This window comes from Hevea brasiliensis, chromosome 10, assembly GCF_030052815.1.
Source record: "Hevea brasiliensis isolate MT/VB/25A 57/8 chromosome 10, ASM3005281v1, whole genome shotgun sequence".
In the NCBI taxonomy this organism is placed as follows: domain Eukaryota; kingdom Viridiplantae; phylum Streptophyta; class Magnoliopsida; order Malpighiales; family Euphorbiaceae; genus Hevea; species Hevea brasiliensis.
The window spans coordinates 93,739,595-93,755,087 of record NC_079502.1 but is presented as its reverse complement, the minus strand read 5'-3'; the positions used below and the strand labels follow the sequence as shown (position 1 = coordinate 93,755,087).

General features: G+C 36.5%; 2 protein-coding genes and 1 long non-coding RNA gene across 4 annotated transcripts; 1 reads left to right on the top strand and 2 right to left on the bottom strand.

The window, feature by feature from the left end:
- Positions 1-1,626: 1,626 nt before the first annotated feature.
- On the bottom strand, positions 1,627-3,940 carry LOC110670538 (glucan endo-1,3-beta-glucosidase 12). 2 transcript variants are annotated; one of them, XM_021832623.2, is made up of 4 exons: positions 3,518-3,940; positions 3,331-3,393; positions 2,030-3,217; positions 1,627-1,916 (listed from the first exon to the last, which is right to left on the bottom strand). In XM_021832623.2, exons 2-4 carry the CDS (start codon positions 3,389-3,391, stop codon positions 1,885-1,887), a joined length of 1,281 nt encoding a protein of 426 aa, XP_021688315.2. In that variant the 5' UTR covers positions 3,392-3,393; positions 3,518-3,940; the 3' UTR covers positions 1,627-1,884. The 2 variants fall into 2 exon arrangements, with proteins under 2 accessions (XP_021688315.2, XP_021688313.2); XM_021832621.2 differs by having other exon boundaries at positions 2,030-3,223; positions 3,518-3,939.
- Positions 3,941-7,171: 3,231 nt separating this feature from the next.
- Positions 7,172-7,857, bottom strand: LOC131183810 (uncharacterized). The gene is made up of 2 exons (XR_009151822.1): positions 7,703-7,857; positions 7,172-7,628 (listed from the first exon to the last, which is right to left on the bottom strand). It is a non-coding gene; the product is annotated as an uncharacterized LOC131183810 (long non-coding RNA).
- Positions 7,858-7,873: 16 nt separating this feature from the next.
- LOC110670519 (formin-like protein 6) lies at positions 7,874-14,269 on the top strand. Its single transcript, XM_021832589.2, has 4 exons — positions 7,874-9,598; positions 9,711-9,910; positions 12,525-12,766; positions 12,901-14,269. The coding sequence occupies exons 1-4, from the start codon at positions 8,076-8,078 to the stop codon at positions 13,693-13,695; spliced, it is 2,760 nt and encodes a 919-aa protein (XP_021688281.2). The 5' UTR covers positions 7,874-8,075; the 3' UTR covers positions 13,696-14,269.
- The last annotated feature ends 1,224 nt before the right edge of the window (positions 14,270-15,493 follow it).

The window sequence follows — 15,493 nt, the reverse complement described above, 5'->3', positions numbered from 1 at the left end:
ACCAGGTTCTTTTTCAGCTTTCGAGTGTAGAATCAGAATCGTTGCTTACTATTCTTGATCATCAATTTTTCTGGGTCCTATTTTCCAGGCAGAGCTCCAGACCCATAGGGATCACGCCAATATGGTTTCTAGTGATAGGTTTTCCTGTAACTAGCATGGGATCGGAAACTGAAAACAATTTGCATATCCTGGGAATGATTGCCAGCAAGTGCAAAGCAAGCTGCCTGCTGAAAGCTCTTATGAATCGTCTCCAGGCCTATAAAAAGCACTCTATATATACATGCAGAATTGTGCATTGTTCCGCAGAATATAGGCATTGGACACGAACGGATTGTATAATTTTGCAGATATGAACTGGCCATTAATTGCATTCCCATCACACACAAGAAGCAAGCAATTCAAACAAGTGTTAATATCATTTCAAAATAGGACTGTGGTACTGAATTGTAAGCAATTAACCAATTTCCTTGTGCAGTTGGACCGTTTTACTTTTTGGTAACTTAAGCCTTGTTTGGTTCAAATGAACTATTTCCTCCAATAAGTTATCTAGTTTAGGGTAAGTAATTTACTTCTCACTTACCTCCCAATTAAATAAATCAAGTCTTTATATTTTCTGGGAACTTGAAGTTTCCTAACTCACTTACCCTCAACCAAATAAGGCCTTATAGATAGTGAAAGCCAAATAAAATAACATGATAGTCTTCAAAAAGTCTTTACTTCTTAAATCTACATCACGGCCTACATAAAAAGAACCTGACTTGGGTCAATTGGGAATTTTGCTACTTAAATGTTGCTTTATGTACTGATCTTAAAAGGGGGAAAAAAATCCAGTTGCGAAACCGAGGCAAAATTTCAACATGTAGGGCAAAGTATTTTAAAGAAATTCTCCAACCAAGCAAAGAATGAATACACGTGATTATTTTGGCACGGCATTGGTATCATCAGACAGCACCATTGCTTTATTTTTCACTAATAACCTCCTTTTACTTTATTGTTTTGGTTGGATTAGAATATCAAATTGCACCATAGAAAGCAAGCATCCATTTTTTTAACAGCAAGTAGAAAGCATCCCTTAAAGAAACAAATGCTATACTTTTTAATGTTTCTGTAGCAGCTAATCCAGTATTTATGTGTCAATAATTTCAATGCATTAACAACAAATCAGAGTGCCGCAGCAGAAGCATGGCCGCCCCATAACCCATAGGTCCAGGGGTCGAAATCTGGTTTTTCATATATCAGAGTGGCTTCAATCTGAAATCTGCTGGATGCATCACATATAACATATTTTACTAGGACTGATGGTTCAGGTTCACGTGTGACGTCTCCAATATTAGATCCTTCCAAACCATTTGATTTGAAATAAAATTACTATGACCAGCAGCTTCACGGCAAATGGCAGTTCAAAAAGCTTCATAGCAGATGAGTTGCAAGTTGTCAATTCAATAATCAGGTATACTGTGAATGGAAATTGGGCCAACATTGGGGAGATTTTTAAATGAATTAACAGGAATTCACAAACTAGGCAGGAAGCAGCAAGCACTTGCACTAGTTTATCACCATCCACAAGTGACAGGACGTAAAATAGTGGGTTACAAATGTCAAACAATGGGCAGCAAAGGATCAACATAGATAAGCGATGTCCAATAGATTGGAAGTGACAGGATTTTATCTTATCCAGTTCTAGCATACATGTCAAAAGAGCAATTCCATTTCTGTGCACCAAAAGACTCCAATGGTTAGGAAAACAAAATTTCCTCAGGAACCATTTCCTACATGCCATCTGCTAGGTTAATCACAGCATATTAGATAAATTCAGCTTGCAATTATACTCTGCCAATCCTATTCCTACTTGTGCTAAAACAAACCGATCTTCCATTGCTGCGCCTAGCTGAGAAGAAACCGACAGTGAAGAAAACCTGAAACAACCATGTATAGATTTTATCATTATTTCTTAATGGAAATTAAAGCTAATATGGACCCAGTAAAATTGAAAATTGCTAATTTGTTATTAAGAAGAGAAAGAGCTTACTTGGGTCAGAAGTGATGAGCATGGCAGTCCCTCCAAAGTTGCATGTACCTCCATTTCTCTTAGTCTTTTGAAAGTAGCTGTTGAAAGCGTAAGAAGCATGAGCAACAACAGTATCAGGATAGAAACAGCTACCATGAGGCATAATCTCTGTACAATCAGCACCACCATCACCACAAGCGTAGTCCATTGCCTCTTGCAAATACTCTGCAGGAACACTAGGTTTAGCTACACACCACAGCTCCTGCACCACCCCTGCCTCTGGTACTGGTGCTATTGTGTCAGCTGGATTACAGGGAGGTAATGAATAAACATAAGGTGCTGTGGCTGGACCCGTGAGAGGAGGCTGTTCTGGTGCAAAAGGGAAGGCCACTGGCGGCGGAGAGGCAAGAGGGAAGGATAATGGTGGCGGAAAGGCACGAGGGAGAGACAATGGTGGTGAAACAACATGGGGCAGTGGGCGATGAGGGTTTTTGGCTACATTGGAAGGGGCAGAGACAATTGAGGAGTAGATGGGGGTTTGTGACGATTCTGGTAATGGAGTTGGTCTTGCTGGGTATGAGTTCACAATCTTGGATTCAAAGGTTGAGAGTTTCCTGTTCGTGGGTACATGCTGTTTTGGGTCAGTAACCATCACATTGATATTGTCAAGTTCAACGGATCCAAGATTTTTTAGTAATTTTGAGAGAGAAGACACCAAGCTCACAGTTTCATCTGATAAAGGAGAGAAATTCGGTGGCAGGTTTATAGAGCAGGTAGAGTTTATACCATGGAGAAACCATACTAGAGGTTTAGTAACTTTCTCAGCTAAATCATGTGTAAAAAGTTCAGAATTTGGGTCAAGACAGGTAGGAGAAAAGCCAGCAGAAACTTTTATCTCTCTCTCCAAACCCCACCTAGTAAGGGAGTAATAGATTGTCTTAAGAGATGGTAGAACCATACTCCAGTTGGGATTTTGGCCATTTTGGCATTGAAGAGCGTTACCCACAACAATGGTGCTGATATTGATAGCAGAAAAATGAACTAGAACATGGTTCCTAAGCCAACTCTCAGCCACTAAAACACTGCTAGAAACTCCATTGAGATATTCAGCACTCAAAGAAACAGCTAAGGGATGAACTGCCTGAGACATTGCTTGAAGAACCCCTGGAGTTGCATCATAGAGGTTAAAAATTTGAATAGTTTCTTGACCTGCACCTACAATACAAAATGAAAGAAAACAAATTAACGGCTTTGAAGAAGAAGAGGAATAAAACAACAAAGTCATGAAAAGTGAAGATTTTTTTGCATATAAATTTGCTTACCAGTAAGACCCAGAAAACAGAGAAGGAAGAGGTTGAAGACAAGCCAGCCCATCTTCAACATTTCTGCTTTAGAGAATAAAGGATATTAAAACAGAAAGAAACAAAGAAAACCCGCTGTGCAAAAAACTGCTAAACACATCCACTGTCTTTAACAAACAAAACGAGGAGTCATTAACAAAGAAAGCACCTGAAGTAATTTATCAGCTCTTAGCAATGTCCGTAAAAATCGCCACTTTTTATTTCTTGCACCTCTAGACTAACCGGCAGAGCAACAGCTAAATAGCAAAAGAACACCTCGACCTCAAGAAAATGGAAGAGAACAGCTGCAGAGTCATACATACCAGAGGAAATTAAGCTTGAGCCCCAAGATGTGAGAAGGATAAAGGATTGTCCTCTATAACGTGCGTAAATTAATATTGGGAAGCCTGGAACAAGAAGAAGGGATGGTGTTGGAAGTGTGAGCTTTGGAGACCCAACCCAAGACCCATTCAATTACAGTACAGAAACTGTACAATCTCCCCAGGGAGACTTGACCTTCTCTCGTTTGGAATTCGAGCTCGGCCCTTTTCATTTTGTGAAGCCGAAGTCACGAGGAACCACAACCGGGCAATTCAGGGATGCCGTTTCATCTTGCAATTTCGTACGAATGGAACAGTATTGGGCCCAGGAATGTATGTACAAAATGAAAAAGTGATTCTTCACTGTCCTGAACAATGATGTCAGAAGTTAATTGACACGTGGCAATCAATCATAACCTTCAATGGTCTGATCTGGTCAAACGATCGTCTCCGAGTTCTATATACAGCTTAGACTACATATATAAGTTTTTCCACCCTTTTTTTTTTTTTTGGGCTGTGTGAGGCCCTAATAGGATTCCATGAACCACGGCTGAACATTGATCCCTCATCGTTGACTTCAATTTCAATTCATGGGCTGGAGATGGGGACTATAATCAGCCCCATAGGCATTGGTCCTGGTTTGGGCCAGGCCCGATTAAGTTGGTTATGTGGTTTTTTTTTTATATTAAAATTAAATTTTCAATTCAAATACTTTAAAAATATATTTCTTTATATCAGTCTGATCCATTCAAGATTTATGAATAATATTAAAGTATTTTCTAATAAAATTAAAACTAAAATAAAATCCTGATCGATAACTAAACTAATTTTATAGATAATAAATTATATGGATTATGAATTACACAATAATTCTCACTGTATGGGCTTGAAAATGAGACCCATCAAATAAATGTTTGATATTATATCCACATTTTCCTTGTAAAGTGGATTCTGGAAATTGCTTTACAGAATGTAGCTGGCCAGCCTTCCCTGAGCTCCACATAAAGGAAAAGGCTAATATTTGTTTATTTATTTGTATATTTGGATTGTGAAGCAGAAATGCCCTATTGTGGGCTGAGGGAGAAAAGGGTTTCGTGACATGTGTCGAGTACTCGATGAAATCCGACATATTACCAAAACTATAACAAGCTCACTGAGTTTATAATTATTGGCATCTAAATGAGAATGCATAGGCACAAAGCAAAGTTTGATACTTGACGTACGTGCTGTGTAAAATTTGATGCTCAAGCTAAAGACCAGGATCCGATCCCATCCCATTTTAGTTTTTTAGCAAAACATGAGGCATTATCGTAATCTAACTTAACTTAATTCAGTAATTAAAAGCATATCGCTTATTTTTTATGTACTAAGTTCGAATTTTTATCTTCTCAATATTTTATTTAAAAAAAAAAAACAATGGGAGTTAAACCTCATTTTAAGAAACCCATTTAAGACTAGGAAAGAGCATTCGGTCGGTTCGGTTCGAACCGAACCGAATATCAAAAATTAAAAAATTGAATCGCTTAAAAATATAAATCGAACTGATCACCTAAGGAGAACCAAATCAAATCAAATCGAGAAATATCGGTTCAGTTCGATTCTGTTCTATTGCATTAAACCGAAAATATTAGAATTTTTATTCTTTTGGGCTGGGTTATACATTTTGGGCTGAAATTTTATTTGGACCATTTTAATATTCAGTTTAATTGATTTTATCTGTTTCAATCGATAAAAAACCGAATCGAAAATCGAATATGTTCAAATTTTCAAACCAAACCGAATCGATAAAATTAAAAAATCAAACTAATTGAATCAAAATGACTCGATTCGATTCGATTTTTCGATTTATACCGAAAACTGCACAGCGCTATTTGAGACTTGAGAGAACAACTACAACAAAAGTTGGGTCTAGGATCTAAATAAACAAGAAATCGACGTCCTTATGTTAGTATATCATACGACCAATAATTTGGTTTCTTGTGATTATGTCAACAACTACAATAATCATGGTCCATGAAGCACCTTTTAATCATTACATGGGATGATGGGATTGGGAACCACTATCTGCCTATTTCTTTCAGTCCTTCAAAAACAACTACCGTTTTTTTTTCTTTGACTACACACCAAATTATGTTTTTTTTTTTTTTGTTTGTTCTCCCATTTTCTTAGTTAATATAGGGATCAAAGTTGATGTTCAATCATTATAAATATTAAAATTTTCATTTAACATAAATAAATTTAATTAATTATTTTTGAATTTTATGGAGTATAGAGATGGTAATGGTGGGCTTGGAAGAGAAGTATAAACATGGAAAATTGGATTATAATTTATGTAATGGGGAATGAGATAGTTGACAAAACATAAGCATAGATATATGAAATTCTTGGAATAAATGAGCATTTCCTTGTTCGTGTGGCATATGAAAAGGATTTTAAATGTGCCTGTTTGAAGGGATCATATTTTATCTCAATATATATATATATCATGTCAAATGTAAAAATAATTTATTATCCAAATTAAACACATTTTTATTAGTAAAAAAATTAAATAATTAAAATAAGCTTAATTTTAAATTTAAATGGAAGAATTTTTTTTTTTAAAATAAAGTGAAATTTGGGAGATGTAATTAACTTAAGTTGTAACTTTTAACAAATTTTAAGGGAAAATTGTTATTCATTTTATATTATTTTCTTTTTCTTATTATAAGTAATAGAAAATTCAATAACTTTTAGGAGAGGAGTAAAAGGATAATATTGTCTTTGCATAGTGGAGGTGGTCCAATCACAAATGTGGTCGCCTCATAAAGAGAAAAAGGTTGAGTAACAAAAGCCACAAAGCATATGCTAACGTGCGTGTGCATGTCTCCCTTCCACCCTTAAGTCGGTGGCGGGTCCATCCCCACTCCCACAAAGATCAAACCGTTAACTTGCTCCATACGTGGATATCTTTTTTCAAAATTACATTTATAGCCTCACTTTCCTAAACCCATTTCTAGCCAATCTATTTGATTCCTAGCTTAATCTACCATCACTGCACTCATTTTAACGAGCACAATATTTAATGATACATCCTTTTTATCATTTTGATGAGTTAACTTTCTTTTAAATACCTTTTAATCGGACATTTAAATTATTTAAAAATTAATTTAATTTTACTTAATAATTAATTATTTATTTTTAAATTAATTTATAAATTAAAAAAATACATTTTAAAGAAAATCTATTTAGTTTCTAAAGACAATCACTTATGATAAAGAATTCATAATTAATAATTGTAAACTATTATTAATTTAAAAATTAAAAACTATATTTACCAATGAAATAATATTAGTAACTGAAATGTATACTATTACTACTGTCCCAATCAATCAAGCAAAAGAATGTAACAAACGATTGGAGATTACCAGATGTTGACATTATATCTAACATTCACTACTCTGAGAAGCTTCCCTATATAAATTTGTTTATTTTTGTGCTGAAACAAGCAAACATATAACAAAATAGAACAAATTAACAAAATTTTTATTCATGGGTAAACAAAATGAACACCTTATTTTTGGTAATTTGGAGTTTTAAATTGATGGGGTTGGGTGGATTTATAATTATAATTAAAATGATTATGATTGATTTGGATTATGATTTTAATCATTTTTATTGATGGGAAATTGATCGTGATGGTTTTGGATAAATCATGAGAATTGGTTGTGTTGTACCACGAGTGTTGTGTTGAAATAAAATGACAACGGATTGAATTTATTATAATTATTTATTTAATGGAGCGCTTGTTGAGAAGGCAACACGTGTAGATAGATGAACGGGTGTTTATGTAGGATGGTGTGGTCGTGAATGTAGAAGATAGAGGGAACAAAAGTATGCCGTGGAAATAGAACGTAACGGCTCCAGGAGGGAAAAGAGAATTGATTGAATTATGGAATGTGCCTGAGCCTCGCTCCTCGATCCCTACAAAAAGAAGAAACAAATATTAAAGGACAAAAATACCCCACCAACGTGGCTGTTAAGAATTAACATCTTACCTTACTATGCCCATCATTGTCATTTCATTTTCAAAAGAACCAAACCAAAGTGGATTCTCTTTGCCACGTGTAATTCCCACTTCACTGTAAAAAAAAACCCAAATTCGTTTACTTAATTAGTTAAAAAAATTAAAGTTAAAAAAGAAAAAGGGGAAATGCGGCGAGTGATGACATCAGCAGTTGGAGCGAGCAGATCTTGCAGCCAAAAGAAGCTTGCTTCCCTTCCTACACGCATTCCGTGTTCTTCACTTTCTTTGTCTCTCTGTTGAGAGAGAAATTTTTTACGGCCAAAAACAAGAGCGGAGAAAGAGATGAATGTAGGAAAAGAAAAAGAAGAGAAGAAGAGAATAAGATCAACCCAGAAAAATTCACCATGAAAGCTCAGAGTCATCATCATCATCATTTCAGTTTCTTTTTGATTCTATTATTATTGACCATATCAGCATCATCGTCTCCTCCTTCTCTACCCAAAGCTGAAACTGCAACTACTGGCCCCAAAACTCAGAGAAGAATCCTCCACCAGCCTTTATTCCCAGCTAACTCAGCCCCACCACCGGAGACAGACTCATCATCACCACCGCCTCCGCCTGACAACCAGGTTTTCCCCACTCCAGACCAACCCTTCTTCCCTGAGGTCCCAACTGGACCGACCCCGGATCAAAGTCAACCCGCAACAGCGTCACCAGCCAATGGCACCATTCCAATCCCAACAGCAACTCAACCAGCCAAACCGGCTAAGAAAGTGGCGGTTGCGATCTCGGTTGCGATTGTCACTCTGGGAATGCTATCGGGTCTCGCATTCTTTTTATACCGCCACCGGGTTAAGCACCCAAGCGAGACTCAGAAACTCGTCGGAGGCAATTCTCAAAGACTCGCAAATGAATCTGTAGTACCCAACTCAAGTGTTCTTTACATGGGCACTGTGCAGCCAGGCAGGACATCGGGGGAACTAAATGGAACAACAAATGAAGCCAATGTTTCTCCTTATCGGAAGCTAAATTCTATCAAGACATCGGATCGTTATAGGCCTAGCCCTGATTTGCAGCCTCTGCCGCCATTGCCTAGGCCTCCTTCACATCATGACATTGACAACGAGAATTCTCCATCATCTTCAGTTTCATCGTCGGACGAGGAGAGCCACGGGACCGCATTTTACACCCCGCAGGGCTCTTCCATCAGCAACGATGACGGCTTTTACACGCCGGCGGCTGTTTCGGCTTCCCGGCCGGTTGGTAATAGCACCTGGGCGAAGCCTGCTAATGGTCGTTCTGTTCCTCATTCTAAAAGAACCTCTCCCAAGTCGCGACTCTCTTCGATTTCTTCGCCGGAAATGAAGCACGTCATCATACCGTCAATAAAGCAGCCATTACCGTCACAGGTACCACCTAATCCACCACCATGTCCAGCACTAACACAGGAGGATCGTGCTGAGAATATTGAGCCAAGTTCGTATTTACCCAAAAGGCCAAAATTCTCACCACCTCCACCACCACCAAACGTGGCCATTCTTCGATCATTAAACAACCAGCAATCAAGTAAAATTTCACCTCCACCTCCACCTCCACCTCCACCGCCACCACCGCCTCCTCCGCTGTTGACATTATCAACTCCAAGGAAAACAGGATCCTCAGAAAAAGCTAAAACAAGCGTTTCTTCAACGCCTGCCACCGTGTCATTGAAGCGACCGTCCTGGACACCAAGCCCCGGAACCATTTCCAAGACTGGAACTCCGAGATTTATTGAGCAAGTCGATAGAGTGATCAGTTCGTCAGAGAAAACTGATGCAGAGGAGCAGGATGGAGCAAAGCCCAAGTTGAAGCCTCTGCACTGGGACAAAGTGAGGGCAACGTCAGACCGAGCCACAGTGTGGGACCAGCTAAAATCCAGCTCGTTTCAGTACGTGAAATTTGTAGCATTCAGACATTACTAAATATAGAATAACCCATTAGAGAAATTTATCAATTTATTATCATTTGATTCATTTGACATTTATCACTTTTCTTGGCAGATTAAATGAGGACATGATGGAGAGTCTTTTTGGCTGCAATTCAACGAATTCAGTTCCAAAAGAACCCACGAGAAGATCAGTTCTGCCTCCTGTTGTGCAAGAGAACCGAGTGTTGGATCCAAAGAAATCACAGAACATTGCTATCTTGTTAAGAGCACTGAACGTGACCCGAGAAGAAGTCTCTGAAGCTCTTTTAGATGGTGAGTAATGTTTTATTTCCCGTCTTATAAAGCTCTTTTAGATGGTGAGTAATGTTTTATTTCCCGTCTTATATCAGGAATTAAGCTTTGCAGGCTGCTCCTTTTTCTCCAACTTAAATTATTTATTCATTTAAAAATAGTTAGTCTCGTAGCATGTTAAGAAGATTATAAAAATCTTGGTAAAATCTCCTATCATTAAATTTTGCGTTGAAAATATAATAATCCAAGAGAAAAGAAGTATGTAGAGCCTGGCCTAAAACATCCACTGAAAGAAAAGAGGGAGAGACTGGAGTGAAAAGGATTCAAACACTATTCAAGACTAACAGCAGATGATTTTTGCTAAAATATGGCACCACCAATTCACTAACTCATGAATCATTTCAAGCAAAAAATATATGTCTATATGCTTTCTTATATGGCAATAGGCTGTGTCACTATAGATGGGTCTAATTCTATCTCAGCATCTTCCCTTGACTGCTGATTGGCGTCTTAAAGGCAAGATATATTTCCTTAGTTTTCTTATTGATGTGTCAAAAATGTAACCAGATTTCTTGTAGTATAATGTCTATCTCTAAAGTCCAGAAGACGAAAAAGGAAGAATGAGGTTCTAAGACAGGAATTATTGTTGAAGGGCTTAAATTGGAAGTTATCATCATTACCAATTGAAGATGATAGAATAAAGTTTTAAGCAGTATTATACCGCAAGCATTATTGTCTTCCTTGAAGATAATTGCTACTAGATAGAGAGAGTACGTGAATTAAAATAGTTCTAGAAAAGAGACTCCATTCTCCTAAAACTCTTCTTGTCTTCATTTACAAGTTACCTTAATATTTTTTTAATATAATTGGATTGAAAATATCTGGCCATTTTTCTTATAGATAGTATGACAAACTTACAATTCATTCCTGGTGACTCTCAAATATTGTCTTTATAGTGTCTCCTATCATATCAAAATGCTTTATTTCAAACTTTCAACCACTTGCATTCATTTCTTCATGTTTAAGATATGTCATCAATTTCACTAAATAAGAAGTTGATTAAATAATATGTACTTTTGATACATAGCTTTAGTTGGACAATACAAAATTATCCTCTTAGAGATCATTACATTTGTCATAATCCTAGATTGACAATTCTTCTGTCCCTATAATGAATGTGATCACGATTTCTCAGTTTTGATTTCCTTAGATGCTTTTAATCATCTAATTTCATTAGTCTATTTATGAATGTTGAGAGGAAAAAAGATTGTGGACAATGTGAAAATAATAAGTAAGAATTTGTACCTTATGTATGCTTTGAAACTCTTTTCCCTCAAAATCTCACCTATGTTGAGTTTCCTTCGATTTTCTTTTCTCTTTTCTTCTCAATTGAAAATATAAGGGGGAAGTCATTTTAAATTCTTCTTGCCAAACAGAGCAATTTAAGTTCTAAGCCTCTAATATCATATTTCCAGTTGACAACTGAGATTACTTACCAAATCGTCTACATGGGCATTAAAGAAGCACATCTAAGTGGTATTCCAGAAAAACTGCGTCAGGCTTCAGCCAGTTTCATTTCATATTCCTGAAAAGAGAGCAAAATATGTTGACCAAATGTTAGAAGCCAGTCATATTGTTCCTAGATTAATATATTCCAAAAAATAATTGGTTACAGCTCTAGGAAAAAACAACAGATACATGTTTATTAAAATTTGTCAGCACATGCTGCCACTCAAACCGACCTAACATTTTCATTAATATCTTCATTTTTCATATATAACCAAATAAGTAGCATGCTGAAATTAATCATAACGAGAATAAGTATTTCACTTCAGTGATAAATTATATAAAAGTGAACAATCAATATGGTTGCTAAACTAATTCCCTAAAATTCTATAAGGCATAAATACATGTTGTAGGCATTAAATTAAGCATGCATCAGCCACATATAGTAGTAGATAACAAACATCAAGTAGGAGTGCTTCTGAGTAGTCCAACACAAGCCAAATGGTTAAGAATGAAATTAGGACGACACAAATGCAATAATGATCTTTCTTTCATCTACAATTCTTGTTTAATTGTAGTCATGGGGAAATCTTGTCTCTTCACATGATAAGAATCATCTGTTGGATTTTCCCCCTTTTCTGGATTTGGCGTGGCTTTGTGGACATTTTGGGGATATGGGGGCACGGGCCGGGGGGTCTCTCAAATGTCACATACTTTAGGAGAAGAGGGAAGAATAAGGGAGTTAATTAAGGGTGTGGGGTAGAGTGAATTTTGGAGGGAAAGTTGTTGAGAGTTGGTTAGGGAATCAGTGACCTTACTGATTGGGTGAGCAGCAGTTATGCTACTTTGTTAAATAGGAGAGAACTTACCTGTATTCTCTATTCTTTTGATGAATCAATAACAGATCTCTCTTTCTCTTTTCTCTGTTTCTATTTCTTTTCTCATCTAAGTCTAATTCTCTTCTCATCTCCTTTAATTCTCTATTTTTCTCTAAAGATTCTAGCCCAATCTCTGTGTTCAGAGATTGTTCTGAGCTGATACCTAACACTGTGTGTGTGTGTGTGTGTGTGTGTGTGATGCTAACTTCCCAGTTTGCTAATATCTCATGCAATGTGTGTGGTTGCAACAGGCAATCCAGAAAGCTTGGGTGCTGAGCTTTTGGAAACTTTGGTAAAGATGGCTCCCACCAAAGAGGAAGAAATAAAACTTCGAGAATACAGTGGTGACAGCTCCAAACTAGGGTCTGCAGAACGATTTCTCAAGGCAGTACTTGATATTCCATTTGCTTTCAGAAGAGTTGAAGCCATGCTATATAGAGCCAATTTTGATACAGAAGTAATATATTTGAGGAAATCTTTTCAAACCCTAGAGGTAACTTGGCTAAAAGTTTACTGCTGATGAGTTTAACTCCTAATTAAACGTTTATGTTATCAGTATTTTTAATCTTTCAAATTCTGCCATCACTATCTCCTTGAAACTTAATCCCCATATCTCTGTCTCTGTAGGCAGCAAGTGAGGAACTGAAAAATAGCCGGCTATTTCTAAAACTCCTTGAAGCTGTTCTCAGAACAGGGAACCGGATGAATGTTGGCACCAATCGGGGGGATGCTAAAGCATTTAAACTTGATACACTCCTAAAACTTGTAGATATAAAGGGAACTGATGGGAAGACAACATTGCTCCACTTTGTGGTCCAGGAAATCATTAGATCTGAAGGTGCAGGTACTGATTCTACAAATGAGAATCCTCAGGAAAGTACACACTCCAAGTTTAGGGAGGATGATTTCACGAAGCAAGGATTGCAAGTTGTGTCTGGACTTAGTAGAGATCTCAGCAATGTCAAAAAGGCAGCAGGGATGGACTCTGATGTTTTAAGTAGTTATGTTTCAAAGCTTGAAATGGGGCTTGAGAAAGTCAGATCGGTTTTGCAATATGAGAAACTAGATATGCAGGGTAAATTTTTCAACTCAATGAAGCTGTTTCTAAGAGAGGCCGAAGGGGAAATCACTAGAATTAAGGCTGAAGAAAGAAAGGCTTTATCACATGTGAAGGAGGTCACAGAGTACTTTCATGGGGATGCAGCAAAGGAGGAAGCCCACCCTCTCAGGATATTCATGATTGTAAGAGATTTCCTAACCATATTGGATCATGTTTGCAAGGAAGTGGGAAAGATGCAGGATAAAACAATGATAGGCTCCGCCAGATCCTTCCGAATATCTGCGACTGCTTCACTACCAGTTCTCAACAGATACAATATGAGGCAAGATAGAAGTTCAGATGAGGAAAGCTCTTCTCCATAAAACCATGTTTATATGCAACACAGGAACCTTTAGGAGGATAACCAAAATAGCTGATACTTCATAATTAAAATGGTTATAAGATTCATTTTGTATTGAAGCAGCAGCATGGAATATTTGTTTTGTTTTCATTACAGGTAAGTCAAGAGAAGCAGGATGATGAAGAAAAGGAAACTCAGAAATGGTCTTTCATTATCTAGAAGATCCTGGTTCAGACACAGGCGCAGTTATTATTTGTAACAGGAGGAGAAACACATTTTGTATGAGAATTATGTAGATATAAGCCATCCACAGACCAAATATCACTGTATGATAATAACATTATAAATTTGTTGGAAGGCTTTATCCAGTCAAGAAAGAGTCCATTGGTGTGAACCAGACAATAAAGTCTTTGCCTTTTAGGCCAAAAAGGAGAAATGGGCGTGGCAATTTTTTTTCTGAGCAGGAGAAGAAATGAAATACTTGGGTCGTTTAGTTTCTTGATTTAGACCAGATTCTAATAAATTTTCAAGATATGTGGTCTGCATTTTTTTGATATTTACTAATAAATAATAATTCTCATTTTTTGTTGGCGCTATCTGATCTTCTTCTATTGCTCCAGACAGTTACTACTTGCTAGAAGTGGACACTGTTGAGTATAAATTCTTTTGAGCCAATAAGCATGTAGTCATTGATTAGCAAAACCAATAAAGAGACTAAATGTACAAGAAATTTTCAAGTTTTTCCTAGAATATTGGAGAATGCAATCAATCAAATGCCAATGAGCACCAGGCCACCAAATGACTGTTAAAATGCCAGTATCAGTAAACTGCTCTGCTCTGATTTTCTAAGTGCCAGAAGTCAGTAGGCCAATATCAACTATCAAGTAGTCAGTTAAGAGACAAAGCGAAGAAAGATAAAAAGCTTTCATTCCCGTACCTGAAGCTGAAATTTCCGCTATCGCCCAAATGAAGAGAGCAATAGGCTGAACTAAGAGAGAGGTTAGGGTTGCACTCCTACATCAAAATTCCTGTTTCCGGCCTACCCTGAAGGCCTGCCCAGCAAAACCGACGCTACCTATTTGTGAGTCGTCCCAAAAGCAAACCCTTAGCCCCTTCGGCCTTGTGCCTTGTCCCAGCCCATCAAGAAAGCTTTTAAAATAAAATCAAATATGGGTAAATTTTAATAATTATTTCTGAACTTATATGATTATAAATTACAGTCTTTAAACTTTAAAAAGTAATATAAAACTCTCTAAACTTATAAATTTTACATTATAAAATCCTTCTAATTTTCAATTACTGATTTTTCAGTTGAAAATTAATGTAAACAACTAGGGGGTATAGCTCTTAGTCAATATTTTTCTCTTCTTTCATTTTCAAATTGTATAATTATTTTCTCTGCACCTGAAAAATCATTCTGTTTACAGTGAGAAAAATGATTCAATTTACATATAACTTGAAAGAGAAAAAAGAAATATTGATTTAAGCTCTACACTAGAACTGTTTAGGTCAATGTCTAACTGAAAAATCGACAATTAGAAGTTAGAGGGATTTAACTGTAAAATTTAAAAATTGAAGGGGTTTTATATTACATTTTTAAGTTGAGGGACTATAATATTATACAAGATAAGTTCAAGGACGATTGTCAAAATTTATCCAATCAAATATACAATCAATGATATTCACTTATTTTTTATCCTTTAGTTATATACGCAATAATTTTAAAAAAATACTAGTAATTTATTACTGGCTTAAAACTTAATCACATTTGTACTTATTGAAGAAGTTTAATTTAGTATATTTTTAATTTTTTATTTAAT

What these genes read in the sequence shown, in the direction of transcription:
- LOC110670538 (XM_021832621.2), bottom strand. Translation starts at nt 3,391, where the DNA reads ATGTTGAAGATGGGCTGGCTTGTCTTCAACCTCTTCCTTCTCTGTTTT. An exon ending in CTGTTTTCTGGGTCTTACTG is followed by an intron (nt 3,224 to 3,330) that starts GTAAGCAAATTT and finishes TTTGTATTGTAG; the next exon opens with GTGCAGGTCAAGAAACTATT. An exon ending in GCTCATCACTTCTGACCCAA is followed by an intron (nt 1,917 to 2,029) that starts GTAAGCTCTTTC and finishes TGGTTGTTTCAG; the next exon opens with GTTTTCTTCACTGTCGGTTT.
- LOC110670519 (XM_021832589.2), top strand. Translation starts at nt 8,076, where the DNA reads ATGAAAGCTCAGAGTCATCATCATCATCATTTCAGTTTCTTTTTGATT. An exon ending in CTAAAATCCAGCTCGTTTCA is followed by an intron (nt 9,599 to 9,710) that starts GTACGTGAAATT and finishes TTTTCTTGGCAG; the next exon opens with ATTAAATGAGGACATGATGG. An exon ending in CTCTGAAGCTCTTTTAGATG is followed by an intron (nt 9,911 to 12,524) that starts GTGAGTAATGTT and finishes TGGTTGCAACAG; the next exon opens with GCAATCCAGAAAGCTTGGGT.